General features: G+C 63.4%; 6 protein-coding genes across 8 annotated transcripts; 3 read left to right on the top strand and 3 right to left on the bottom strand.

The window, feature by feature from the left end:
- The first annotated feature begins 90 nt into the window (after positions 1 to 90).
- On the top strand, positions 91 to 2668 carry EFNA1 (ephrin A1). The gene is made up of 5 exons (XM_062511593.1): positions 91 to 191; positions 1448 to 1743; positions 1853 to 1918; positions 2177 to 2227; positions 2550 to 2668. Exons 1-5 carry the CDS (start codon positions 91 to 93, stop codon positions 2666 to 2668), a joined length of 633 nt encoding a protein of 210 aa, XP_062367577.1.
- A 1754-nt stretch (positions 2669 to 4422) lies between these two features.
- Positions 4423 to 6440, top strand: SLC50A1 (solute carrier family 50 member 1). Of its 2 annotated transcripts, XM_062511422.1 has the most exons (6): positions 4423 to 4474; positions 5007 to 5084; positions 5183 to 5306; positions 5380 to 5538; positions 5604 to 5723; positions 6031 to 6440. In XM_062511422.1, the coding sequence occupies exons 1-6, from the start codon at positions 4458 to 4460 to the stop codon at positions 6130 to 6132; spliced, it is 600 nt and encodes a 199-aa protein (XP_062367406.1). In that variant the 5' UTR covers positions 4423 to 4457; the 3' UTR covers positions 6133 to 6440. The 2 variants fall into 2 exon arrangements, with proteins under 2 accessions (XP_062367406.1, XP_062367407.1); XM_062511423.1 differs by having other exon boundaries at positions 4446 to 4474; positions 5604 to 6440.
- A 2394-nt stretch (positions 6441 to 8834) lies between these two features.
- On the bottom strand, positions 8835 to 9509 carry DPM3 (dolichyl-phosphate mannosyltransferase subunit 3, regulatory). The gene is made up of 2 exons (XM_062511646.1): positions 9459 to 9509; positions 8835 to 9148 (listed from the first exon to the last, which is right to left on the bottom strand). The coding sequence occupies exon 2, from the start codon at positions 9140 to 9142 to the stop codon at positions 8855 to 8857; it is 288 nt and encodes a 95-aa protein (XP_062367630.1). The 5' UTR covers positions 9143 to 9148; positions 9459 to 9509; the 3' UTR covers positions 8835 to 8854.
- Positions 9510 to 10180: 671 nt separating this feature from the next.
- KRTCAP2 (keratinocyte associated protein 2) lies at positions 10181 to 11846 on the bottom strand. 2 transcript variants are annotated; one of them, XM_062511544.1, is made up of 5 exons: positions 11803 to 11846; positions 11255 to 11409; positions 10982 to 11045; positions 10691 to 10757; positions 10181 to 10379 (listed from the first exon to the last, which is right to left on the bottom strand). In XM_062511544.1, the coding sequence occupies exons 1-5, from the start codon at positions 11804 to 11806 to the stop codon at positions 10259 to 10261; spliced, it is 411 nt and encodes a 136-aa protein (XP_062367528.1). In that variant the 5' UTR covers positions 11807 to 11846; the 3' UTR covers positions 10181 to 10258. The 2 variants fall into 2 exon arrangements, with proteins under 2 accessions (XP_062367528.1, XP_062367527.1); XM_062511543.1 differs by lacking the exon at positions 11803 to 11846 and having other exon boundaries at positions 11255 to 11473.
- Positions 11847 to 12420: 574 nt separating this feature from the next.
- TRIM46 (tripartite motif containing 46) lies at positions 12421 to 19672 on the top strand. The gene is made up of 10 exons (XM_062511457.1): positions 12421 to 12483; positions 13966 to 14221; positions 14735 to 15078; positions 15602 to 15745; positions 15867 to 15962; positions 16086 to 16339; positions 16432 to 16553; positions 18481 to 18780; positions 18865 to 19162; positions 19297 to 19672. The coding sequence occupies exons 1-10, from the start codon at positions 12421 to 12423 to the stop codon at positions 19670 to 19672; spliced, it is 2253 nt and encodes a 750-aa protein (XP_062367441.1).
- A 3874-nt stretch (positions 19673 to 23546) lies between these two features.
- Positions 23547 to 25427, bottom strand: MUC1 (mucin 1, cell surface associated). The gene is made up of 6 exons (XM_062511211.1): positions 24822 to 25427; positions 24557 to 24630; positions 24311 to 24453; positions 23948 to 24063; positions 23699 to 23845; positions 23547 to 23600 (listed from the first exon to the last, which is right to left on the bottom strand). Exons 1-6 carry the CDS (start codon positions 25425 to 25427, stop codon positions 23547 to 23549), a joined length of 1140 nt encoding a protein of 379 aa, XP_062367195.1.
- Between the last annotated feature and the right edge of the window lie 204 nt (positions 25428 to 25631).

Raw genomic sequence — 25631 nt, forward strand, 5'->3', positions numbered from 1 at the left:
GGGCGGGGGCGGGGGCGGGGCGGCGGCGGGGCCGTACTTAAGGCGGGGGCGGGCGAGGGGCCGCCCGTGGAGCGCAGCACCCGCGGAGCGATGGGGCAGCCGGGGGTGCCCCTGGCCCTGCTGGGGCTAGGGCTGTGCTGGGCAGCGGCGGCCGATCGGCACACGGTGTTCTGGAACAGCTCCAACCCCCGGTGAGTGACCCCCGCCTCCCACCGGGACTCTACCCCCCCCGCAAATACGGACCGGGACCGGCACCGGCCGCCCCGAGGGCGCGGGCGGCGCCGCTCCGCTCCCCGGCGGCCTTTGTGCAGGGCGGGCGGTGGAGGAACGAGGTGGCGGAGCTCGGTGGGGGGGCGGCGGGGCCGGTCCAGGTGCGCCCGGGGGGGCCTTTCCGTTCCCAGGGCCGTGTGAAGGGGCCGCTTCCTTCCCGCGGGGGGGCGCGGCGCCAGCCCCGGCGCTGGCCCCGGGGACCGTGTTGACAAACACGGGACAGGATGTGCGGGGGGGGGGGTGGGTAGACCTGGATTGAGGCCCCCCGCTCACCGGCCACTGGGGCTGCGGGGTGACCCCATCTCAAGCAACAGCCCCACAGGCTCTAGGGGTTTCCCTCCCCCGCCTCCCAAATCTGGAGCCGCGACTCCCCCTGGTTGTAGATGTGCACCACATCCCCCCGCCCCCCCCTTCCCCCCCAGGGCTTGACCTCTTTCAGGCTCTAGGAGTGTCTCCCTTGGCTTTCGGGACCCCCCCAGCACTCTCCAGACCCCCAGGCTGTAGGGGTGCCCCACACTTGGGCACCTGTAGGGAGATGTGGGGCTTTCCCTCGTTCCTTGGGCTAAGTCACTCCCTCCCCAAGTAGTGGGGGTTCTCCACCCTCCCCAGGCTGTGTCCCCCTTGAGTGTAGGATTCCGTCAGGTTTGTGTCCTCCGTGTTCCCCCGAAGGGTTTGGGGAGCAGGGGGTGCCCGCCGTGGGTGGCTGTGCCCTCTCGAGGCCACCACAGCCGGCGAGGTGGGGACCCCGTGGAGGCCTCCAACGTGCCCCCCCCCGGCTGGGGTGTGGGGCGCAGCCGGAGCCGGGCTGGCTGCCCCACGGCGAGAGCCGCGACGCCTCCTGCTCCGGCAGCGCTGGGCCGGGCAGGGTGCGGGCAGGGTGCGCGTCCCAGCGGGTCCCCTCCCTGCTCCCTGGCTCTTGGGAAGCGCTGGGAAGTGGGGTGCGCTCACCACTCACTGCCGAGGGGCCAAGCCGGAGGGGGAATGAGGGCGGGGGTTGCCCTTTCAAAGCTATTCCAGGTGCTGCAAGACTCAGCACAGGGAAAGGTGGACCCAAGGGTGCCCCCCCCAGCCCAGCACTGCCGTGGGCAGGGTGCAGGCCCCCTGGTGTAGGGGATTTAGGCGTGCAAATAAGGCCCCTAAGCCAGAAGTGACCCCCCCGCCCCCTCTTCTGCCACAGGTTTCTGTGGAGTGACTACACAGTGGAGGTTCGTCTCAATGACTACCTGGATATCATCTGCCCACACTACGAGGAGGGCACCGTGGACCCCCGGGCCATGGAGCGTTACACCCTGTACTTGGTGGAGCTCGAGGAGTACCAGGCCTGCAAGCCCCGCTCCAAGGAGCAGATCCGCTGGGAATGTGACAAACCCAGCGCCCTGCACGGCCCCGAGAAATTCTCAGAGAAGTTCCAGCGCTTCACTCCCTTCACACTGGGCAAGGAGTTCAGGGAGGGGCACAGCTACTACTACATCTGTGAGTGCTGGGAGGCTTCGGGGGGGGGGGGGGGGGGGCTTTGAGGTGCTGCAGGGAATCGCCATCGAGCTCCACCCCATCCCTACCTAACCTGCATCTCCTTTCATAGCCAAGCCCATCCACCACCATGGTGAAGCCTGCCTGAAGCTGAAGGTGACGGTGACAGGCAAAGGCAGTGAGTATCACCACCCCCTCGGGGCCCCCCCACGTCCTCTCCTTCCCGCTCAAGGCACTAGTGCCCAGTGCGGCCTTGGCCACGCTGAGTCACAGCTTGGCTGTGGCCCCTGGCCAGCCCGGGGTGTGGGCACACACGACTTGGCCGGGAAGGTGTTGGTGGTGTGGGGGGAGGGAGGACAGCCCACAGTGAAACAGGATTTTGGGAAGGTTAGGGTGCTGCCTTTCCCTGTTGTGACCCCCGCTGTTTGCTCCACAGCTCCGGCACCGCCTGCCCCGGCCTCGACACAGAAGGGGAGGATCCAGGCAGGTATGTTGGGGACTGTGGGTTGAGGCTGAGCCAACTTCCCTTCTGGGGAAACAGGGTGTTTTTGGTGACACCTGATAACCTTCCTGGGGGAGCTGAGGCAGGTGGGGAGCACTGGCCTGAACACAGCCACCCTCACGGTGGGACAGGGGTTTGCCAGGGGTGCTGGGCTAAGCTCATCTGCCCCTCCTGGGGGACTCTGGAGCTGGCTGAGGTACCAAGGCTGGTGGCAGCCTTCTGCAGGGGTGATGTGCTGCTGGTTTGGGGTACGGTTTGTCTTCTGGGGTTGGTGGTTGCTGATGGCTCCTCTCTTTCCCACCTGCAGATGATGCAGCTGCACACGTGCTGAGGAGCGTGGGGCAGAACTCGGCCATGCGCAGCAGCAGCCGCCCCTTCACCTTCATCAGCCTCCTCCTGCCCCTCCTGGTGCCGCAGGGGCTCTGAGCTGCCCCATGTGCCTGGACCCACCGAGGCTTCAGCCATTGGGGACCCCCGTGGGGTCCCCACTCATCTGCCCCGGGTGCTCTGCCCTGCGCACATCTGGGTGACAAAAGGATTTGTCAGTATTATGGGGCTGGAGGGCCCAAAGCCATTGGAGCAGCTGGAGCCTCCAGGCTTCTCTGGCCCTTCCAGGATGGTCCTGGCAGCCAGAGGCCAAGCAGAAGCCTGGAGCTGGAGGGGCTGAAGTGCCCCAGACTGGAGAGGGGCAGGGGACTGGTACCCCTACCCCCTATCTGAGCTTGCCCACCACCCTCGGGGCTCTCCGCGGGGTGGGCTCGAACTGGAATGTGTCCTGCAGGCAGGGACATGGGGGTGGCAAGGTGACACCGGTGCAGGGGGACACTTAACCCCAGTGTCGGTGGTCAGGAACATAGACAGGCTGGAGATGCCCTGCAGCCAGGGGAGTTGGGTTATAAGAAACATCCCACTCCTCACCCTGCTGCACCCCTACCCCATCCTTCATCCCCTGGCCCTTCCCCATCCCTCCCCTCCGCTGGGTGCCGGAGGGTCCCCCCAGCACCTCCTTTGTACAGCTTTCTAACACGGGACTTTTTTATACCATTGTCGGGAATAAATAACCAAAACCATGCTGAGCTCCTGAGACCTCCCCTACGATCGTGGGCCCGGCTCTCCTGGCCCCTGTGGGGGGTTGGGCTGGTTAATTAATTAATTGGCTGGTGTTTGCACGGGGCTGTTAAGTGGCCAAGTGCCACAGGGGCTGGCACTGTCCCCGGCTTTATCTGGTGACACAAAGGCCTCCCCTGAGGGTAGGAGCCCCTCCCCCTACACTGGAGTGAGCTTCCAGGTGGGGGGCAGTAGCTCCTGGGACAACCCCTAGGGGCTGGAACAAATCCTACCAGTGATGAGGAGGGGCCTGAGCCCCAGCCCCGGGGGCTGGGCAGGGGACACAGCCTGGCTGCACCCCAGGGACCCCCGTGGGGTGACCCCAGGGATGTGGGATCCCTGAGGTGTGAGACACTGTGGGTGCAGGGAGCTGGGATCACAGGAATTTGAAGCTCCTGGAATTAGGAACTCCAGGGCGGGAGGGTCCGGGGGAGGTGAGATCTTGGGGCACTGAGGTCACAGGGGTGCGTAACAACCAAATGTGCGGTCCCTAGAGCTAGAGGCTTTGTGGAGAGGTGGGATCTTGAGGTCACAGGGATGAGCGACCCCCAGGACGTTCGGAGGCACTCTGGGACAGTAGGGTCACAGGGACTTGAAGCCCGTGGTAATGCAGGACCCTGGGGAATTGTCAGGGATGTGTGATTCTCGGAGGAGGCGGGGGAGGGGAGCTGAGGTCACAGGGGTGTGTGACCCCCGGGGTGTGTAACTATGCTATTGACCCTGGGGGCACCAGCACATGAGTCCCCAGAAACTGGGGACCCCCAGACCTGGAGGGGGGCATTCAATACATGAAACCTAGGGGGTGCTTTCCCCCCCCACCTTCCCCCTCCAGCTGCCCCCACTGCACCCTCCGAGCCGACCCCGGTGCCCTTCCCGTTACCGCCGGGGAGCCCGCGGGGCGGTCCCGGTGGCGCTGGCGCTGCTCCCCCCGCTCGGAGCCGGATCCCCGCCGCCCCTCCCCGCCCGGTACGCGGCCGATCCCTCCCCGGTAGTGCGTCCCGCCCCGCCCCGCTCCGCCGCGGGCAGCACCGGCCCCGCCGAACTCCCGCCGGTGTCCAGCATGGTCCTGTCGGTGCTCGCCGCCGTCTGCCTGGCCGCCACCCTCGCCATGTTCGCCACCGGCCTGTGAGCGATCGGCGGCGGCCCCGGGCGGGGGCGGGGGCGGTGGGGAACGCACCGGGGCCAGCTCGGGGGTGCAGTGAGGGCCGGGGGCCTTGGGGGTGCAAGGGGGAGAACCCCAGGGCTGGTTTTGGGGTGCAGTGTGGGGCCTTGGGGAGGGGGATTTGAGGGTGCAGTAGGGCCCGTGGGGGATGAGGGTGCAATCAGGACACCAGAGCTGGTTTTGGGGTACAGTGGGGGCCTGGTGGGTGGGTTGGGGGTGAAAGTAGTGAAGGCACCAGAGGCATTTTAGGGGCTGCATTGGGGGCCATGGGGTGCAGTGGGGAGGGCTGCAGGCCCAGTTTGGGGGTGCAGGGGGTCATGGATGCCTGGTGCAGAGGGTTTGGGGATGCCATAGGGACGGTGCTGAGTCCCATTTGGGGGGTGCAGGGGGAGGAGAGGGAAGGGGTGCAGTTGCCTGCTGGCTGCAGAGACTGGAGCGCCCCCCACCCCAGAAGTGCCAGGCACCCAGGAGGCCACTGCCCTCTGCTTTCCCCAGGTCTGACCTGCGCCAGATGTTGGCGACCAAGAGTGTGGAGAATATTCAGTTCCTGCCCTTCCTCACCACTGATGCCAAGTACAGCGGGGTCGGGCCCTGGGGATGGGAGTCATGTACATTTGAGGGGTGGGGGGATCCCCAGGCTGCAGCCAAGGGCCTGTGCCATATCCCTGCAGCAACCTGAGCTGGTTGGGCTATGGCTGCCTGAAGGGGGACAGGACAGTGATCACTGTCAACGCCATTGGGGCAGCTCTGCAGACTCTCTACATCCTGGTGTATCTCTACTATAGCCCCACCAAGGTGAGGTAGGGGCCTGGGGCCATGGGGAGGATGGGGGACCCTCACCCTGATGTCCCCCTACTGTCCCTCCTAGCGCCCCGTGCTGCTGCAGGTCCTGCTGCTCCTGGCTGTGGTGGTCACTGGCTATGGCTACTTTACCAACCTGGTTGACACAGGGATGCGCCTGACACACCTGGGGCTCTTCTGCAGTGTCTTCACCATCACCATGTACCTCTCACCACTGGCTGACCTGGTGTGTGGGGCTTGGCAGAGCTGGGGCTTGCCAGCCCGGGCCCTGCCTGACATTTGTTCCTGCAGGCCAAGGTTATCCGGAGCAAGTCGACGCGGTGCCTGTCCTTCCCCCTGACTGTCACTACCCTTGTGGCCTCCAGCAGCTGGACACTCTATGGCCTGCAGCTCCGTGATCCCTACATCACAGTGGGTTGGGGTGGTGGATTGCCAAGGGGTCCCATCCCATCCCATCCCATCCCATCCCATCCCATCCCATCCCATCCCATCCCACTCAATCCTATCCCGTTCCACCCCATTCCCCTCTCATGGCTCAGCTGAGCACTTGGCTTGGGGCCGGCCCTGTTCAGCACTGCGTGTGTCACCCAGCCAAGGATGACAAGGTTCAACATGATGACTATTGATTTTAATTAATTAGCTGGGATGAGGCCAATAAACCTCCCCCAGCACCACAGGGGGAGGGGTACATCCACTCTCCCTACATGTCCTCCTGCAGGTCCCCAATGTGCCAGGGATCGTCACCAGCCTTGTGCGATTCTGGCTCTTCCAGCGGTACAGGCCAGAGCAGGACAAGCCCTACAGCCCCTTGCCCGCCTGAGAGGTCCACTAAGGAGCACTCCAACTCTGGCCTGGGCTGGCCCCACTGCTGAGCCCTGAGTGCCATCACTGTCCCCTTGGCCACTCCCAGTGGGACACCAGGAAGGACCTCCTGCCTCCAGCTCTGCATCCTTCAGCAAAGGCCCTGGAGCTCTCAGCAATGCCTTTGGGGTGCCATAAGCCCCTCAAATCCCAGGGTGGGAGGATAGTTTTCCATGCCCATGGCCCTGCCTGGTACTGGGATGGGGCTTCCAGGGGTCCAGGTGTCACTTTTGTATGGATTCAAGTGCCTTTTAATAAATCAGAGACTTCCCGGCGACTGCTTCTACCTCCCTCCAGGTGTTGCTGCAGAGGATGGTACAGCTCTTTGGGAGCTCTTTGTGGCCAACCAGGGGCTGCTCGTGGCCATACAGGGGCTACTTGTGGTGGGGGCTCATCCTGACACATCCTGGGTTCTGGCAAACCCTCACCAGGCATCAGTCCTTCTGATGGGCAGAGGGCTGGGCTGGGGCCATGAGGGGACCCCAGGGAAGACGGTGCTGCCAGAGGCCTGCTCTGACCCCCTGAGCTATGGGAGCCACCCATCACATCAAGGGGGTAAAAGCCTGTGGAACTGACGGGCAGCCACCATGCCAGGAGCTGGGAATCGATGGGAATCCTTAGTAAACCCCCATGGATTGAGCAGGCTCAGATCAAGCATCGACCCTATGTTGATTTACCAGTTAACAGCGATCTGGAATGAAGATACTGGGCAGGTGCCTTGGTGGAGTGACAGGAGGGGCCAAATCACACAGCAGACACTGAAGCCTTGCAGAAAGAGATCCCCACCCCATGCAGGATACCCCCAGGACTGAGGAGCCTCATCCCACGCTCTGGCCAGGTGACACTGCTGGGATGAAAGATGCAGTGCCAAGGACGCTGGCAGGAGCTGTTCTGTGCCTCTGCTGCTTGTGCACACCTCACACACAGCCTGGAAAAATCCATCTGGAGGGCTGGAGCTAAACACGGTGCCAAGGGAAGGAGGAAGAGCTCCCAGCATGCTCTGTCTTGCCCCTGTGGAGCCGGAGTTCCCTGTGCTTGCTCCGGCTGCTCCCAGGACTTGACCCAGCGGGGAGGAGCCAGCCCCCTGCTCCCCACAGCAGCAGGAGCAGCTCCCAGCTTAGCCCCACAGCCTCAGGAAAGGGCAGCTTTCTCCACTGACACACCTTGGCTGCCAACCGGTCGCTCCGGCTGTCCCGTGCCGGGAGCGGCCATGACGTGGCCCCTTGTGCCAGGCCGGAGGCAGCTCCCGGATGTTTCCATGCAGGGAGGAGCTACCACCAGGCTGCTGCCACATGGGCTAGGAGTAGCTCCTGATGGCTGTGAGTAGAGGCTCTGGATCGCCCTGAGTAGCCCCTGGATGACCATAAGTAGCCCCCTGAAGGCCATGAGTAGAGGCTCTGGACTGTCATGAGTAGCCTGCACAGGGTCATGGGTAGCTCACAGACAGCTGTGAGTAGCCCCTAGATGACCACAAGTAGCCCCTGACTCCGTGAGTCCTGAATAGCTCACACAGGATGGTCAGTAGCTCCTGATGGCCATGTGTAGCCCCTGGATGGCCACAAGGAGACCCCCTGTCTAGCTGTCAGTATCCCCTGATGGCTACAAGTAGCCCCAGAATGGGGTTGGATTGCAATGAGTAGCCTGCAGAGTTATGAGTAGCCCCTGCATGACCACAAGCAGCCACTGGATGGATAGATGTAGCCTCTTTGAATCATCACGTGGCGTCCTTGGTTGGCTGTGAGTAGCCCCCAGAAGGCTGTCAGTAGCCCCCAGATCACTGCTGTCCTTGTGCTGTGATCCTGACCCTGCCAAAACCCTACATGGCCAAATCCAGGGAAATGTCACCCCCAATCACCGGCATGCCAGTGAGTGCTGGGAACTTCCCACCCTGCTCCCACCAGCCTTTGCTGCTCAGGAAACAGCTAATTAGCTGCTGCTGCTAATTAACCTGAGTCCTCCCTCCCGCTCCCAACTGCTCCTTTCTGCAGAGGACACACAGCTGCTAATTAAAATCCCAAAGTCCTTTGGCTACAGGAGCTGGTGGCTGCCAGGGCAGCCGGTTCCTGCACAGGGGGTCAGAGAGCAGAGATGGGGGGGCCCAGGAGAGGGGATCCAGACAGAGCCCCCCCACCTCTCTCTTCTTAGTGAAGCCCAGTGTGGTGCTGTGGATGGGCAGAGGACTCGGGGGACCTCCCCTCGAGCTGCTGGGGTGTGTGGGGGAAGGGGGGGACACCATGCCACAGTTTAAAGGCTGTGTCACCCACCCCACCCTACCAGTCCCTGTCCTCCAAGCTAGGAACGCGGCCAGCAGGATGGGATGAAGCTCCTCCAGCTCCCACCTGCTGCGGTGAACCACATCGGAGCCAGGAATGTGCTTGGGCTCCGAGGCACAGCCAGGTCCCACATCCAACTCGACAGCCAAGTTCCAGGGAGTTCAGCGAGGAACAGGCAGAGCAGGATCGGGTGTGGGGGGTTTCCCTGCAGCCCCTCAGGGTGGTGGGAAAACTGGGCTTGCATGGAGACCCTGCCCTTCACAGAACTCCCCAAACCCTCCCCTCACACCACTGAGAGCTGAGCGATACCCCCGGGTGGCTTCCAGCAGCACCCGAGGCTCCCAGTGCCCACCGCCCCGGCCGCGTCCCGGGGTCACACAACAGCATGGGCAGCACCGTCGCGGAGATTTATTTGGGTTCGAGGCGCAACCCCCGCCGCCGCAGGTCGGCCCGCGCCGCCCTGATGTGCTCCTGCAGCTCGGCCGCCGCCTCCTCGCAGTCGTTGAAGGTGGCCACGCGGTAGCCCACGGTGGCCAGGGAGTAGCAGCCGAAGGCCACGAGCAGGTAGACGGGCAGCGGCAGCAGCGCCTGGCGGAGCGGGGCCGGCGGCTGCAGCCCCGGTGGGGCCAGAGCCAGCGCGGCCCAAGCCGAGCCCAGCAGGGCGAGTCCACAGAGCCACTGCCCCAGCTTGGTCATGGCAGCCTGAAGGGAGAGGGGGTGTGAGAGGGGGCGGGAGGAGAGACGGAGAGTGGGAGACCCATGAGAGGAACAGAGGGAGAAAGGGGGGACAGGGGAAGAAAGTGCAGCAGGAGGAGGGACAGAGAAGGAAGGAGGAGGGAAAGTCGGAGAGTGGAGCCAGCAGGGACGGACCGCCCCGCGCGCCGGGCCTAGTCTCACCCGGGGCCTCCTGACCGCAGCGCGGCCCAAAACGCCTCTGGGCCTCCACCCGCCGGACCGAGCCCCGATTCCCCCCCCCGCGAAAGACCGGACCCGGGACCAGCCCCACCCCCACCTGTCTCGGTCCCGCCGCCGGTGCTGGTCCCGCTCCCCGCCGGACGCTGCGATGACGTAATGGCAGCGCCGACCGCGAGGGATGCCGGGAATTGTAGTTCCACTGAGCAGCGACCGCGGGCGCCCCCCGGGGGCGGGGCGCGGCACCACCGAGACCCCGTCGGGACCCCGGGTCCGGCCCCGCTCCCTGTGCCGCAGAAAGCGCCGGGCTTTGTCGGCCGCGGCCGCAGGAAGCATCTGGTTTCCTCCATGTCCGGCAGGAGGGGTGCCAGGGGCCCGGCGTGGGAGCGAGTCCTGCCCGCCCTCCCATGGCTGTGGGAACCGCGCCGTTCCCACCCCCCCACCCTCCCCCCCCCCCCCCGGGCAGCCCCGGTGACCCACCCGGTGTCCTGTGGAGGACACATTAACCTGTGATCCCAGCACAGTGGTCTGGTGGCAGCTGGGGCTGGAACCCTGAGCTGCTGGGACCCCCACAGCCCCCCTGCCCGCTCCAGCCTCTGTGGCTCCAGAGTCTGCTCCAATCCCGGCTCCACTGGCATCTTCCTCCCTTGGAGGTCTGGGCAGACAAGATGCCAGCAGCACATATTCAGCCCTTGGCCACCCCCAGCTTCCCTGGGCAACCCAGAACCTAACTCAGGCTTGAGGGCCACTTCCAGCCTCACCAGCACACAGCAGGGCCAGGAACCGGGCCGAGAGCTGGCAGAGGGGACAAGAAGCTACAAAGAAATGGCTTTATTGGGCAGGGGGGAGTCCTGGATCGGCCACAGGGAGGGGGCTGCCCCAGGAAGGGGCAGCAAGACATCAATTTCTCTTCCTGCCCTTGCCAACAGCCTTGGCAGGAGCAGCAACAGGCGCTGTGGACTGGTACAGAGTGGATGAGATCTTGTTGATGTAATAGAGACCGACCATGGAGAAGATGAGGCTATGAGGGCAAAAGGGAAGAGGCTGCTCAGCTGCTGGGGGCAGGAACATGTCAGGGTCACCCCAGCGCCTTGCCCCTGGGTCCCACTCCTCTGCTGCTCCTAAACCAATGTTTTGCCCTTGGATTCCACTCCCTTGTTTTTCCTAAACACCCTCCCTTGGATCCCACTGTGCTACTGTTCCCACCAGCCCCCTGAGGTTCCCTGGCTGTCCTGGCCCTCCCCAGCCTCCTGCCCCCCTCCCAAATGTCACTCGTGATCCCTCAGTGTCCCCTGGGTCACTCCCCATCCTTCAGGGAAGCTCTGGACGTACCAGGTAGTCACACAGACCCGGTGGATGAGGCCAGAGGCGAATAGGGCCAGCAAGAGGCAGGTGAGGACTGTGGAGAAGTAGGAGACACACAGTGCTTCAGGGCTGCTCCCACTGAGGGGGGGGGGGGGGGGGGGCAAGCTGCAGCAGCATCATTTCCCCCAGGCCCAGGAAAAGTTCAAGGGGAGCTGCCACAGTTCCAGGACAGGGCTGGACTGTTCCAGGGCTGGAGAGTCCCAGGCCTTCGGACACCAATGTGTTCCCGCTCCCCTCCTGGGCTCCCACAACACTTACTCTCAGGGAATATCTTGGCCTGGAAGCCTTTCCCAAAGATGAGGTTCTCCAGGTTGTTAAAGGCCTGGTTGTGCTGTTAAGGGACAGAACCAGATCCCGCTGCCCTCCCAAGCCTGCTCCCATCCTCTCTGCTCCAGCCCCACTCCTGGCCTCTGGCTCTGCTCCCCATCCCCACTTTGGTCCATTTCCCAGACCTCTGATCCGATGCCGTGGCTCCACTCCCCACCATTCCCTCTCTTGTCCCCCGCTCCCACCCCCAGTCCCCACGGATACAGTGAGGGAGCAGACGAAGAGCGCAGAGCCCAGCAGCCCGCCCTGGATCGTGAGCCACTCGGTGGAGGCCAGCTGCCGGCTGTACATCTGCATCCCGGCGAACAGCAGCAGTGACAGCAGCGATGACAGTGCCAGGGATGTGCCCGTGCCTACGGCTGCGCCCCGGGACCGAATCAGCATCGGCACCAGGACCAAGGCCGGGCCCGGGGCCTGAGCCCACCCTGCACCCCTCGCCCTTCATTCCCCCAGCCCAGCTGCCCCCCGCTCTAGTTAACCCCCGCCCCGTTATCTCCGTGACCCCAATACCGCTCTACACTGTTAAACCTCCATTCCCCTCGCTCCCACTGCGCCCTGCCCAGTTACCCCCGCGCCCCGGTACCCCTCCTTCCCCCGCTTTCCCGTTACCCCCGCTATCGCCCCTATCCCCGGTACTCCTCCCGCCTCGGTTACCTCCCTGCCCCGTTGCTCCTCATGCCCCCGGTATTCCCATTACCACCCGTCCCGGTGCTCCCCTTCCCCCTATTTCCCCCTGCCCGGTTTCCTTTTACCCATGGTGCCCCCAGCCCGTCCCGGTACGCTCCCGGTGCCGCCGTTCCGCGCAGGCGCAATGCGGCCGCGCGCAGGGGGAGGACACGGCAGCAGCGCCGGCCTGCCCCACTGCGCGTGCGTGGGCGGCACCGCCCCCCCAGCGCGCGCGGAGCTGCGCGCTCCCCCGGGCGGACGGGAGTGGCAGTGCAAGTCCGCGCCGTCCGGAGCGCCCTCTGGAGGCAGGGACGGGAACAGCCGCGGGGACGAGGACCACCCCCCCCTCCGCACCCAGCACTGGTCCCGGCACCGACCCCAGGACTGAACCCCGGCACCACCGCCGGTACCGGTGTTATGCTTATCCCGCCCGCAGCCCACCCCCGGCGCCGCTCCCCGAGAGTCCCCCGTCGGGGGATGCCCGGTGGTGCGGCGAGAGCATCCCCGCGCCGAATCCCCCCACCGGTGCCGCCCCTCCAGTGCCTCCACCGCCCCCCGGTGCCGGCGGGGCGGGCGCCGCCGAGCATGCGCGCCACCGCCCCCCGCCCTTCCCCCGGCTCCGCCGCTCCCTGCAACGCACCGGGGCGATCGCGGCCGCCGCTGCTGCCGCCGCCGCCGCAGGCACGGGCGCGGGGACCGGAGCCATGGCCGAGGGCGAGGACCTACAGACCTTCACCTCCATCATGGACGCGCTCGTCCGCATCAGCGTGAGCGGCCGCGGTGGCGGCGAGGGGCGAACAGGGGTCCTCCGGGATCGGGTCGCCGTGGCAACGCGGCCGGGACTAGGGGGGAGGGCGATGCCCTTGAGGGGTGGGCGGGCAGCGGACCCGCACCCCGACTCACCGCAGAGATCCCCGGGGTGGGTCGCCATCGGGACCCCCCACACCGAGCCACCGCCGAACCGGGAGCACCGGGTGCAGAGGGGGCGGCCCCATCCCGGCCCCGATCTTGGCCAGCCCGGTCCTGGCGCTGATCCCAGTGCCGGGCCCAATCCGGGCTCTGCTGTGGGTCCAGTCCTGATCCCAGCCCCCATCTCCATCCTGGTCCTCATCTCCCTCTCCATCCCAGGTCCAATCCCAGCACCCACCCCAGTCCCCATCCCCATTCCAGCCCTGGGCCCCGTCCTGGCACTATTCCCAGTTATGGTCCTCATCCCCATCCCAGCCACCATCCCCAGCCCTGGGTCCCATCCTGGTGCTGATCCCATTGGTTGCCCCCATCCCCATTCCACTGCCAGTCCTGATACTGGCCTGATCCTGGCCCTGTTCTGGGCCCAGCCCCGGTCCCATCGCCATGCCAGGCCCGAGTCTCATCCAGGTCCTGGTCCCAGTGCTGGTTCTGATTCTGACCATGCTGCTGGTCCCAGGCCTGATCCTGGCTCTGATGCTGGCCCTGGTCCTCATCATCACGGCAGCCCTGGTGCTGTACTTGTCCTGGCTCTGGTGCTGTTCCCAGACCTGATCCTGACCCTGCTGTCACCCCAGCCTCAGCCCCCAGCGCCATCCCAGTGCTGGTCCCAGTGCTGATCTTGATTCTGACCATGCTGCTGATCCAGGCCCAATCCTGGTCATGATGCTGATCCTGGTCCCAGTGCTGGCCCCAGTGCCAGTCCTCGTGTGGTCCCAGTTCCCATCCCCAGTCCAGCCCTGGGCTTCATCCTGGTGCTGGCCCTGCTGCCATTCCTCAGGATGCTCCCAGGCCTGATCCTGGCCATGATGCTGGTCCTAGTCCTCACCCATATCCCAGTGCCAGTCCTGACACTGGCCCCTGGCCTGGTGATCCCAGCTCCATTCCTCATCCCAGTGGAAGCTCTGATCCTCATCCTGGTGCTGGCCCTGGTGTTTGTCCTCATCCTGTCCCTGTTGCTGGCCTGAGGGCTGATCGTTGCCCTGATGATGGTCACAGTCCTTGTCTCCATCCCAGTACGGATGCTGATTCTGGCCCTGGTGCTGATTCCAGGTCCTGGTGCTGGTCCCAGCCCTGATGCTGATGCTGGCCCAGGTGCTTGTCCTGGCCCTGGCCCTAGTGCTGATCCCAGGCCCTGATCCCAGCCCTAGTGGTGGTCCCAGCCCTGATTCTGAGCCTGTCCCTGATGCTGGTCTTGGTGCTGATCCTGACCCTGGTGCTGATCCTGTCTGGTCTCAGCTGTGTTGTGCCACTGGCAGGTGACATTCCCGCTCTCTCCGCAGACCAGCATGAAGAACATGGAACGGGAGCTGGTGTGCCCGGTGTGCAAGGAGATGTACAAGCAACCGCTGGCACTGCCCTGTACCCACAACGTGTGCCACGTGTGTGCCAGCGAGGTGCTGCTGCAGCACGGCCACCTGTACTGTGACCCCACCTCCGAGCCCACCTCGCCTGCAGCCACCCCGTCCACCCGCAGCCCCCGCCTGGGCCGCAGGGCTGTCCCCAAACCCGATCGGCTCGACCGCCTCCTTAAGTCAGGTGGGGCTGGAGGGACTGGCAGAAGGGACAGGGGCAACAAGGGGACAGGGATGGCTGGAGGCAACAGGGGTGGCTGAGGGGTTGGGGGCAGGGATGGCTGGAAGGCCTTGGGGACAGCTGGAGGGGATGGGGGCAGTTGGAGGGGACAGAGATGGCTGGAGGAGAGGGGGATGGTTGGAGGGGATTGAAATGGATGGAGAGGGGAAGAGCAGAGAGGACAGGGATGGCTGGAACGGACAGGGATGGCTGGTGTGGGTGAGGACAGATGGCTGTAGGGAACAGGGGTGGCTGGAGGGGAGGAGGATATCTGGAGGGGATGGCAGAGGGAGTAAGAACAAGAGGGGATGATGATGACTGGAGAGGACAGGGACAGGAATGGCTGGAAGTGTTGGGAACAGGGACAGGCTGGAAGGGGTGGAGGTAGGGATGGGGACAGCCTCCTGGACTCCCCCATGGGAGGTCTGAGGGACTCTGGGGCTTCGTGCTGACCCCCTCCTTGCCTCCCTCCCACAGGCTTTGGCACCTACCCGGGGCGCAAGCGGGGTGCTGTGCACCCCCAGACGATCAGCTTCCCATGCCCCGCCTGCCAGCGGGATGTGGACCTGGGTGAGCGGGGTCTGGGCAGCCTCTTCCGCAACCTGACCCTGGAGCGGGTGGTGGAGCGGTACCGGCAGACCATCAACATCAGCGCGGCCATCATGTGCCAGTTCTGCAAGCCCCCACAGCTGGAGGCCACCAAGGGCTGCACAGAGTGCAAGTCCAGCTTCTGCAATGAGTGCTTCAAGCTGTACCACCCCTGGGGCACCCAGAAAGCCCAGCATGAGCCCACACCCCCTACCCTCACCTTCCGTCCCAAGGTACAGCCTCTTCATGGGTCCTCCTGCCCTATTGGGGGATTAAGGCTGAGAGAATTGGGATTGTTCAGCCTGGAGAAGAGAAACTTTGGGGTTACCAAATTGTGACCTTCTAGTGTCTGAAGGGAACTTTTGGAAGGATGGGATAAGACTATTTACAAGAGCCTGAAATGACAGGACAAAGGGCAATGGGTTCAAATTGACAGAGTTATTAGGATATTAGGAAAAAATAGATACTAGGAAAAAAATTCTTTTAGTGAGGGTGGTGTGGTACGGGAACAAGTTGTCCATAGAATCTGTGAGTGCCACATCCCTGGAAGTGTTCAAGGCCAAGGTGGGGCTCTGAGCAATGGGGTCTAGTTGAGGATGTCCCTGCTCACGTCCGGTGGGTTGGAACAAGATGATCTTCAAGGTCCCCTTCCAACCCCAACCATTCTATGATTCTAAGATCTGGGGCACATGGCTGGGACTCCGCAGGGGTTGAGGGGTGTGCTGAGCCCTGCTGAGCCCCGCTGTGCCCATGCAGGGGCTGATGTGCCCAGAGCACAAAGAGGAGGTGACTCACTACTGCAAGACCTGCCAGCGGCTGGTGTGCCAGCTCTGCCGCGTGCGCCGCACCCACACCAGCCACAAGATCACCCCAGTGCTCAGCGCCTACCAGGCCCTCAGGGTAAGGGCTGCTGGGGCTGGGCTGGGGCTCTGTGGGGAATTGGGGGCACCACAGAGCCCCAGTGCAGATGGGGGGTGTGGGGCGGGGGCTGCTGGCACCACATCTCATCATCTTCCTGCAGGAGAAGCTGACGAAGAGCCTCGCCTACATCCTGAGCAGCCAGGACACGGTGCAGACCCAGATTGCTGAACTGGAGGAGACAGTGAAGCACACAGAGGTAAGGGCAGAGGGTGCTAATCTGTCCCAGAGCTGTCCCTAGGCAGGGATGGCACAGCCAGCCCAGTCCCCTCTGGCCCCAGGACATGCCACACGCTGACCTTGCCATGTCTGTACCTGGCAGGTGAATGGCTCACAGGCCAAGGAAGAGGTGTCACAGCTGATCCAGGGGCTCTGCGCCATGCTGGAGGAGAAGCGGGCCACACTGCTGCAGGCCATCGAGGAGTGCCAGCAGGAGCGGCTGGCCAGCCTGCACGGCCAGATCCGGGAGCATCAGGCCATGCTGGAGAACTCGGGCATGGTGGGCTATGCCCAGGAGGTGCTGAAGGAGACTGACCACCCCTGCTTTGTCCAGGCTGCCAAGCAGCTGCACAACAGGTACTGTGCTGTAGGCACGAGGCTGCCGGGGGCACTGGGACCCTCTGGTGCCCAAGGTGGCACCCTGACATCCCCACTCACCTGTGCTGCAGGATCCTCAGGGCCACCGATTCGCTGCAGAGCTTCCGTCCTGCAGCCAACTCCTCCTTCAGCCACTTCCAGCTGGATGTCAGCAGGGAGCTGAAGCTGCTCACTGACCTGGCCTTCATCCGAGGTAAAGGCAGTGGGACCCGGGCACCGGCTGTGCCCCGCGCCGAGGCACAGCCCCCGCGGGCAGAGCGGGTCCGTGCCCGCCTCGGAGCTGCAGCTCAGCCACGGCTGCCCAGGGCCGTGCTCGGGCAGGCGCTCGCGGATCTGCCGGTGCCCCCTCCCGGTCAGGGACAGCCCCCGCCCCAGCAGCCCCAGAGATATCCCTGCCCTGCCCTGCACCAGGGCATCCGGGCCAGGGGCAGGCAGGCAGGGCCACGGTGCCAGGTGAGGGCAGCAGGAGTGCCGGAGGGTGAGTATGGAGCTGCCCCGCTGCCGGGCAGGCGCTTCCCGCAGGGCAGGAGCCGCGTGGCCCTGCCGGACCCGCTGGCGACACATTTCAGACCTGCTTCTACCTCTCTTTGTTTATAGGCTGCGGCCGCTGCCGAGGCGTCACCGAAGTAACTGAGGCAAGTCACACCCCTGCCCCAGAGCCGCCCCGCTCTCTCTTCCCATCCCTCCATCCTGCTCCCACCCTGGCCCCGCTCCGCTGCCATCCTCCATCCCCGTCCTGCCCGCTGGTGTTGGCAGCCGATGGCTCTGCCTCCTCCATCTGCCACCTCTCCTCCTGCCCTCCCGCCCCCTCTTGCCACATTTCCGTCCCAGTCCTCACCCCATTTCCATCCCACTCTCGCCCCATTTCCATCCCACTCCTTACTCTGTTTCTATCCCCTTCCTTGCCCCATTTCTTCCCCTCTCACCCCATTTCCATCCCCTCTTGCCCTGTTTCCATTCTCTTCCTCACCCCATTTCTGTGCCCTCTCACTGTTTCCATCCCCTTCCTCACTCCATTTCTGTTTCACCCTCACCTCACTTCTGTCCCATTTATCACCCAGTTTTATGCCCCCTTCTCATCCCATTTCCACTTTCCCTTGGCCTATTTCAACCCCATCCTTGCCCTATTTCCACTTTCTTCTCATTTCCTTTCTATTCCGCCACTTCCCATTTCCATCCTAGTCTCGCCACATTTCCATCCCATTTCTCACTCCATTTTCATTCTCTCCTTGCCCCATTTCCATCCCTCCTCTTGTTCAGTTATCTTCCCCCTCTTGTCCCATTCCCATCCCCTTCCTAGACCCTATCTGTTCCCATTTTACTCCATTTATGTCTACATTCTTCCCCCATTTATGTTCTTGTCTGCACCCCATTTCTGTCCCTTTCTCACCCCATTTCCATCCTCTTCCTCACTCCATTTCCACCCTCTCCTCATCCCATTTCTTTCCCCCCTTGCCCCATTCCCATCTGCCTCCTTACCCTACTTCTGTCCTGTTCACTCCATTTCTTTCCATTTCTGCATCCCATTCCCACCTTGTCCTTGCCCCATTGTTGCCCCATTTCCATTCTCTTTGTATTTCCATCCTACTCTCACCCCATTTCTGTCCTCTTCCTCTCCCCATTTCCATCCCTCTCCTTGCCCCATTTCTGTGTCCCTCCTCATCCTGTTTCCTTTCTCTTCCTTGCCCCATTCCCATCCTTTCCTTACCCTCTTCCACCTGACATCCCTTCATCTCTCCTTCCCACCCTGCCTCTGTTCCTGCCAGTACCTTCTACCATCCTCCATCCCCATCTCCTCCTCCTCCTCTTCCACTGCCTCCATTCTCTCTCTCTCTCTCTCTCTTTCTCTCTCTCTCTCTCTCTCTCTCTCCTCCCTCCTGACTTGCACTCAGCCTGTCTGGTCCCTGGAGCCCCACAGCAGCAGCTCCTCTGTCTCCCTGACTCTCGCTCTCCTCCGGTGCCGACACACGGTCTCCGCAGTCAGACCCCTCTAGACTCTGCTGGTTGTGCGTCCGTCCATCCGTCCGGAATCCCGGAATGCCCCCTCCCTGCGTCTGGCCGCCTCCCCTCCTGTGGGGTGGGGGATGCTGCCTGATGCCCGCCGCTGCCTCTCCCCGCAGCGCCCGAGGCCCCCGTCATCGACACGCAGCGCACCTACACCTACGACCAGATCTTCCTGTGCTGGCGGCTGCCGCAGCACTCGCCACCCGCCTGGCACTACACAGTGGAGTTCCGCAAGACCGACGCCAAGGCCAAGGGGCTGAAGCTGTGGCAGCGGCGGGAGGAGGTGCGGGGCACCTGCGCCCTCGTCGAGTACCTGGACACCGACAGCGTCTACGTGCTGCGGGTGAAGGGCTACAATAAGGCAGGCTTCGGGGACTACAGTGAGGACGTCTACCTGCACACACCGCCTGCCCCAGGTGAGAGGGGATGGGTGCTTGGATCAACCCAGGGCACCCCGCTGTGCTGTCGTGCTCACCCTCCTCCTCCTCTGCTCCCCACAGTCCTCAACTTCTTCCTGGACAACCGCTGGGGCTTCAACCGGGACCGGCTGGCCATCAGCAAGGACCAGCGCGCCGTGCGCAGCGTCCCCGGCATCCCCATGCTGTTCGCCGCCGAGCGCCTGATGACCAGCTGCCACCTGTCCATCGACCTGGTCATCGGTGATGTGGCCATCACCCAGGGCAAGAGCTACTGGGCCTGCTGCGTGGACCCCAGCTCGTACCTGGTGAAGGTGGGCGTGGGGCTGGAGAGCAAACTGCAGGAGTGGTTCCAGGTGCCACAGGATGTGGTGAGCCCCAGGTGAGCGGGGTGGCTTGGGGGATGCAGGGGGTCTTCTGCCTGTTCCTACCTCCCCAGAGGGCACTGGCGTGGAGGGAATCTCCAGCCTGTCCCGTGGGTATTGGCACCAGGACCCACCTGTCCCGCCTCCACAGGTATGACCCCGACAGTGGCCACGACAGTGGGGCAGAGGACACAACGGTGGAGGCACCTCCTCCCTATGCCTTCCTCACCATCGGCATGGGCAAGATCCTGCTGTCACACGGCTCAGCCCTCACATCCCGCGACCCCAACGGCTGCACCGTGCCCTTGCCCCCACGCATCGGCATCTGCCTGGACTATGAGCAGGGCAAGGTGAGCTTCTATGATGCTGTCTCCTTCCGTGAGCTCTGGGAGTGTGGCGTGGACTGCTCGGGGCCCGTTTGCCCTGCCTTCTGCTTCATCGGAGGGGGGGCCCTGCACCTCCAGGAGCTGGTGGCCAACAAGCAGGAGCGGAAAGTGACCATCGGGAACTTTGCCAAGCTGGACTGAGCCATGCCCACGGTCCCAGCACGCCACTGGCTCTGTCCCCTGGGCACCCCGTGAGCACCAGGGCCTGGGGGGATACAAGTGGCCAGGGAGCAGAGCATAGCAGGGGCGGCCCCAGTCCTGCCAGCACTGGGAACAGGCCAGGTGTTTGTTTTGTGGGTTGGGAGGGACGGGGACAGCTTTGCCATCCCCTTCTCACCCAGTCCACCTGCCCCTAGCTCCAGCTCAGCCCAAAGCTGCTTTGTGCTGGGGCTGTGGGCAGGGCTGGCAGAGGGTCAGCCCAAGAGATGGGTCAGGGAAGGGGATGGGGCTGCACAGGGAGGGGGGTGGAAGATGACAGTGGGGTGACAATGGAGGGGTGAGGCTGGGTGCTGGTTGGGGTGGGGGAGGCAGTTGGGGTGGGGAAGAGGGCGGGGGGAGGCTGGGAACAAGGTGTGAAGATGTTTTGTAAAATGGCTCATTTTCAACGTGGATCATCTGGCTGCAGCCAGGTACAGTCCCTGGACATAGCCAGCATTGGGTCCCTCCCGTGGGCTCTTGGGCACCTCAGTGCCACCTGCTCTGCCCTGTCCTTGGGCAGCAATGTGCCTGGCCAGTCCTGCACGTGCTCTGAGGGCCACACTTGGCTCCTGTTACACCGCTCGGTGCCAAACCAAATGTGGCCAGGGTGGGCTGGGCCTCCAGGGTCTGTATGTGACCTGCTGGGGAGCCCCAGCACCGTGGGGGCTATGCTGGTAGTCCCACACCAGGATCCATCCGAGCTGCTGTCATTTCTTCTGAGTTCTGTTACAACAAACGCTGTATTTTCATGGTTTCCTACAATAAACTGCAATGCCAGACTCCTGGAGCCTTCCTGCCACAGGGCCCATTGCACTGGGCTGTCCATGGGGTCACACTATGCATGGGGTCAGGGTGCCAAGGGGAGCTTGAGTCTGGCTTGGCTGTAGGGTTGAGGGGTTGTGGGGTCACAGGGCTGTGATCCTGGGCTGTCCATGAGACCAGGCTGTCCAGAGGCATGTTCAGAGGCATGCACGGGGCCAGGGGTCATGGGGCTAGGTTGTCCTTTGGGCCATGGCAAGCAGGTGCCAACCCTGCCCCCAGCCTGGACAGCACTGACGTGTCAGGTCCTACCCGTGTTCTGCCCAGACACGTGGTCACTTCCACACTGTCACAGGGTGTCATGGGGTCCTGGATTGGACATCTCTCCACTGGGCCTAGGGCGGTCAGTCCAGCCAGGGGGGCTGCTGGGTGTGGAGGCATCTTCTCAGAGTGGGTTTTGGAGCTGGACTCCCCACCTGGGTACTCTGCATAGCAGGTGGAGGGGCCACAGGTGGGGCAGGGCCCTGCATGGGTGGGTGCCTGTCCCTGGAGATCCTGGCCCCTAAGTTGAAGTGGGAGGGGGTCACAGGGTTGAGCTCTCTGCAAACAGGCAACTCTTTGTAGGGCCCAGCCCTACAAATCAGGCCCCTGTTCTGATTCTCAGGCCCTGCCAGGGCTGGGGGGGCTGAGTGGGGAAGCAGCAGTCCCAGGTACACCCCATCCCCTACAGCGCTCTGTCCTAGGCACTCAACCCCATCCCCAGCTGGCAGAACAGATCTAGGGGCAGGGGGTGCTACATTGTGCGAGAGCCCCCCATCAGTGCACGCCCCACCCCTCACAGCAGTCTCAGGGCACCAAGGAGCCCCCTGTGCTCCAGAGACGCCCAGCCTGCACCCCAGCACAGCTCTGATAGCTCCCAGCACATGCCAGGGTTCCCAGGCACCTGGCACAGCCATGGGCTCCACCCAGAGCCCACATACTGTGGCTGAGGGATCCATCAGCTGCCTGCTGCTGGGCTGGTCCTGGGGCTGTTCCCAGCCAAGAACTGGCTCCATGCCTCTGACCACATGGGCTTTCATTGGGGAAGGTTTGGTTCCTTGTTTTTCTGCCTTTTCAGTGGTTGCCAAAACATTCCCAGTGCCCAGGAACATGCCCAGCTCAAACCGGGGCTGCCAAGAGGCCACCACCATGCTCCAGGGATGGTTGTTCCCAAGGTTTGTGCCCTGGCACATGACCCCCTGGTGCTGCCACACAAACCCTTCTTCCAGCACCCCCAGAGCCTTTTTGGGGCTCACTCAGCATTTGGAAGGCAGGCATTTGGACCCCAGACAGGCAGGGGAGGAGAGCAGGACACGCTGCATGCACCCAGTGACACACGTGCTGCTGCACGGCTCTGGCACCGTCACATTCCACCTGTGCAGCCGTGGGGAAACCGAACACATCAAACGAGACACGTTCGATCATGAACAGAAACTGAGAGCGTGGGAGGGGTGAGAGGGATGGAGTCTGGCAGGACATGTCACATCCAGAGGCGTGCAGGGACCATGGACACAGTGACACCCCCAACACTAAGCCCAGGACTGCCTCGAATGGGAAATGAGAGCCACCACCCAAAGCCGAGGCCACCTGGGTGGGTGACAGCCACTTCAGGGGAGTCACTGTCCCAGAGAAACCCCCCTGCCACACCACGGTATAGCCCTGGGGACATATGGCTGCCCCCATCCTTTTATTTTAATTGCGATAAATATACCCCGGCCGAGGACCTGCCGCCCCACCGAGATCCTGCCGCCCCGCCGAGCCAAGCCCGGCACCAACACACCGCAAATAGAGATATATATATATATAAAATAACACCACAGAAAGAGCCATTGAATCCCCGGGGGTGAGGGCAGGGGGAGCACGAGCCCAGTCCTCCACCCCCGGCACGGAGCAGGGTTGCAAAGCCAAGCGAGTGCGGGGCCCGTGGGGTGTGCGGCACGCTCCCTCCCGCTCCCCGATCTTTGTTCATCCAGTTCTGTCATGTGCATGAATCCGGCTGCTCCAGAACCATCCGGTTCCCGCTACCCATGTCGAGGTGCCGAGCAGCACCGGGGGATGTGCCCGGGGCCGGTGCTGCTCCCCCGGGAGTGGGGGGATGCGGCCGCCCCCTCCCCTCGGCAGCCGCCCTCCTTCCCAGCTCACCCTTCAAAGGTTGTCGGAGCCGGCGGCGGGGTTGGTGTAGGTGAAGGTGCCGGCCCTCGTGGTGCTGCTGCCGGCCACCTTGTGGGGAGGAAAAGTGAGGGGCTCTCAGGACTGGGCTAAGCTCCCACCCCGCGGCAGCAGAGGAAAACCTGCATCCTCTCCACGGCCACTATGGGCAACCAAAAATTCCCCCGTCCTCCTATCGTGGTGGGCTGCTGCCCCCAGCCATGGGCACTGTGGGTACCCTGGGCCCCCACGGACACCCCGAGCCCCCCCGTGCACAGGAGGAGCCGCGGTGGCCCCGGCTGCGTTCGCGCACGATAAGCCGGCCTGGCGAGTGCGAAGGTAAATATTTACCCAGGCCCCTGGTATTTGCACAGGGTGAGCTGCTCGCAGGGAGCCAGAGCAGCTGGACACGGCCCCCGCCCACAGCCCCGCGTGGGGGGAGCACAGGGCACGGGATGATGTGGGGGCCCCCGTGCTCCAGATCGCCTTGGAGAGCCCTTTGTGCCTCCAGGCAGCTGCCGGCGTCTCCACACCTGCAGCTCCAGTTTCGGAGTTGCTGGCGCGGGATGAGGGGTGCTGGCTACGGGAATCATCTCCTCAGCCTCCCATCATCTCTGCAGCGTCCCAGGCCTGCTCCCCACCCACTGCTGAGGATGCCTTGACAGCAGGAGACCTGAGGGTCTGGCTGGGACACAGCAGAGCAGGAGGAAGGGAAAGGTGGGCAGGCAGCGAGGCCCCTGCCGCCGCTGGGGCGGTGCAGAGGGAGAGGCTGCCCAAGGTCGCGGGGAGCTCCCTGGAGCCAGGCTGGGTTTGCCCGCGCCGGCCGCGCACCCGCTCCGAGCACTGCTTCAGCCAGGCGTGAATGTTACACTCACCTCCTGGTGAGGCCGGCGTGGGACGAGCTCCCCCGACACCTGCCCCTGCCCTGCCACCTCCGTTAGCCAATATTAACCCAGAACCCAGGGGATGCACCCCTGTTCTCTGCCCTCGCAGCAGCCGGGACCCCAGGTATGGGGCTCTCACCTGGCTATAGGGGTTGGGTTTGCTGTTGGGGGACACATAGCGCCCATGGCTCTGGTACTGGAGGTATTCAGCCATGGGGTGGTAGGAATCTTTCTGGCTGAGCAGGTCCAGCTTCCCTCGGCTTTTCCGGCGGCAGGTGCAGGTAGACTTGGGGAGAGACAAGAGGTCAGGGCTTGGCCAGTGTGGGGCAGGGACAGGGCACCAACCAGCAGAATGCAGGTGAGGAGTGGGGAAGGGATGGGGCCTCACCATCAGGAGGAGACAGGTGAAGATGCTCAACAGCAGCAGGATGCTGACCAGGACCAACAGAGCAATGGCCCAGTCCGGGACCATGGGCACTGGAGCTGTGGACATCGCTGTGGAGCCTGAAAGGAGCAGAGCTGTGTCTGCACCACAGGTAGAACTGGGACAGAACCCTGAGAGACCCCTGGGACAAGATACCAGGGGCTGAGCCCTCCTGCATGGGATCCACTTGCTCATCCCCGTGCTGCCTGACACAGGCACTGGAATGTGCACTAGCTGTGCCTGCTGCAAGCCCCAAGCCCATCACAGCCCCCAAGATCTCCCCAGGCTCCATCCCCCCTCCCTCCCCAGCTTGGAGCCTCCTCTCACTCTGGATGCTGTCCAGCTGTAGGCCCATGATGAAGCCATTCTGGTCCAGGCTCTTCCTCAGGCGCTGCTCAGCAGCATCAGGAGTGACAGCATCGCTTCCATTCCCAAACACAAGGGTGGACTGGACCTCCACTGAGCCTTGGCTGCACAGGAGGAGGCATCAGCACCCAGATTGCCCCCTGAGGGGCTACATACCGGGGGGATGCACTGCAATACCTCAGCCCCACTGGCGCTGCTGCTGCTCACCTGTACTGCAGTTCACTGCACCCGGTGTAGGTCTGTGTGCCCATGCAGCCCGCACAGCCGAAGACGTGTTTGAACTGGAAGGAAGCATTGAGGTCACGGCCACCTCCCCACAGACACCCCTCTTTCCTCTCTCCACACAGAACTGGCTGGGTGGCTGATGCCGCTGGCAGAACGGATGCTCAGGGCACTTCCATGGAAAGCCCCAAACTGAGGTGGTTCCTTCCCAGCACGGACCAGGGCCTCTGCTGGTGGGGCTGGGACTCACCATGGTCAGGACAGTGCGGCTCAGGCTCCTGTACTCCTCTGATGCTGGGTCACGCAGGCTCTCGTTGAAGCTCCTGTTGATGATGCGGAAGGACAGTGGGACACGGATGAGTAGCTGGACAGGAGCGGGCAGCTGGGCTGTGGTTTTGCTGGGGTTGGGACCACCCCGGGCAGGGGTCTGTCTGGGAGCTGTGCTGCCCTCAGATGTTATCCAGGTGGGAAAGATCTGAGCACTGGTGCTCCCGTTGCCTTTGGTGCTGCCACCCATGGTGGTGGGAGCAGCAGAGCTGCGGTTGGTGCCAAAGTGCGGGGCCAAGCTGCTGCTGTTTGAGGTGGCATTGATATGGGGGATGGCTGGGCTGCTGAGGACAGGCACCACAGTGCTGTTGGACATGGAGTTGCCCGAGGAATGATTGCCAGTCTGGAAGTTTGTGCTGTTTGTGCCAGGGAACACAGTGACATAGGGGAAGACAGAAGTTTGGGGTCGGCTGCCTCCTGTGCTTTTGGGGAATATATTTGGCAACAAGGTGGGGGTGGTTGTTTCCGTGGTCATCTCCACAGTGGTTGTTTCAGTAGTTTCCATCTCCATGGTTGTCTCGGTGGTCATGGTACATGTACCTGGAGGAAACCCCTGGAGTCAATGGCTGTAGCCTGGTTAAGGAAGGTTTTACCCAAAACAGCTCATCAGCTGGACACTGGGAAGCGCCACAACCCCCAGGAGCCAACAACCCCTGGCTCCATCTGCCCACGAGGCTAACGAGACCTTCAGCAACACCCCACGATGGGTGCTGGTGCTGGGCACTTGTGGCAC

This window comes from Cinclus cinclus, chromosome 31 (genome assembly GCF_963662255.1).
Source record: "Cinclus cinclus chromosome 31, bCinCin1.1, whole genome shotgun sequence".
NCBI classification, from domain to species: domain Eukaryota; kingdom Metazoa; phylum Chordata; class Aves; order Passeriformes; family Cinclidae; genus Cinclus; species Cinclus cinclus.

Coding starts and splice junctions, on each gene's coding strand:
- EFNA1 (XM_062511593.1), top strand. CDS start 91: ATGGGGCAGCCGGGGGTGCCCCTGGCCCTGCTGGGGCTAGGGCTGTGC. Junction 1,919..2,176: donor GACGGTGACAGGCAAAGGCA/GTGAGTATCACC, acceptor TTTGCTCCACAG/CTCCGGCACCGCCTGCCCCG. Junction 2,228..2,549: donor GAAGGGGAGGATCCAGGCAG/GTATGTTGGGGA, acceptor TCCCACCTGCAG/ATGATGCAGCTGCACACGTG.
- SLC50A1 (XM_062511423.1), top strand. Junction 5,085..5,182: donor TTCCTCACCACTGATGCCAA/GTACAGCGGGGT, acceptor ATATCCCTGCAG/CAACCTGAGCTGGTTGGGCT. Junction 5,307..5,379: donor TCTACTATAGCCCCACCAAG/GTGAGGTAGGGG, acceptor TGTCCCTCCTAG/CGCCCCGTGCTGCTGCAGGT.
- DPM3 (XM_062511646.1), bottom strand. CDS start 9,142: ATGACCAAGCTGGGGCAGTGGCTCTGTGGACTCGCCCTGCTGGGCTCG.
- KRTCAP2 (XM_062511543.1), bottom strand. CDS start 11,434: ATGCTGATTCGGTCCCGGGGCGCAGCCGTAGGCACGGGCACATCCCTG. Junction 11,046..11,254: donor TCTTCGTCTGCTCCCTCACT/GTATCCGTGGGG, acceptor CAGCACAACCAG/GCCTTTAACAACCTGGAGAA. Junction 10,380..10,690: donor CGGGTCTGTGTGACTACCTG/GTACGTCCAGAG, acceptor TTGCCCTCATAG/CCTCATCTTCTCCATGGTCG.
- TRIM46 (XM_062511457.1), top strand. CDS start 12,421: ATGGCCGAGGGCGAGGACCTACAGACCTTCACCTCCATCATGGACGCG. Junction 15,079..15,601: donor CCCTCACCTTCCGTCCCAAG/GTACAGCCTCTT, acceptor GTGCCCATGCAG/GGGCTGATGTGCCCAGAGCA. Junction 15,963..16,085: donor AGACAGTGAAGCACACAGAG/GTAAGGGCAGAG, acceptor TGTACCTGGCAG/GTGAATGGCTCACAGGCCAA.
- MUC1 (XM_062511211.1), bottom strand. CDS start 25,427: ATGACCACCGAGACAACCATGGAGATGGAAACTACTGAAACAACCACT. Junction 24,064..24,310: donor ACAGCTGGACAGCATCCAGA/GTGAGAGGAGGC, acceptor TGCTCCTTTCAG/GCTCCACAGCGATGTCCACA. Junction 23,846..23,947: donor TCACCTGTCTCCTCCTGATG/GTGAGGCCCCAT, acceptor TCTCTCCCCAAG/TCTACCTGCACCTGCCGCCG.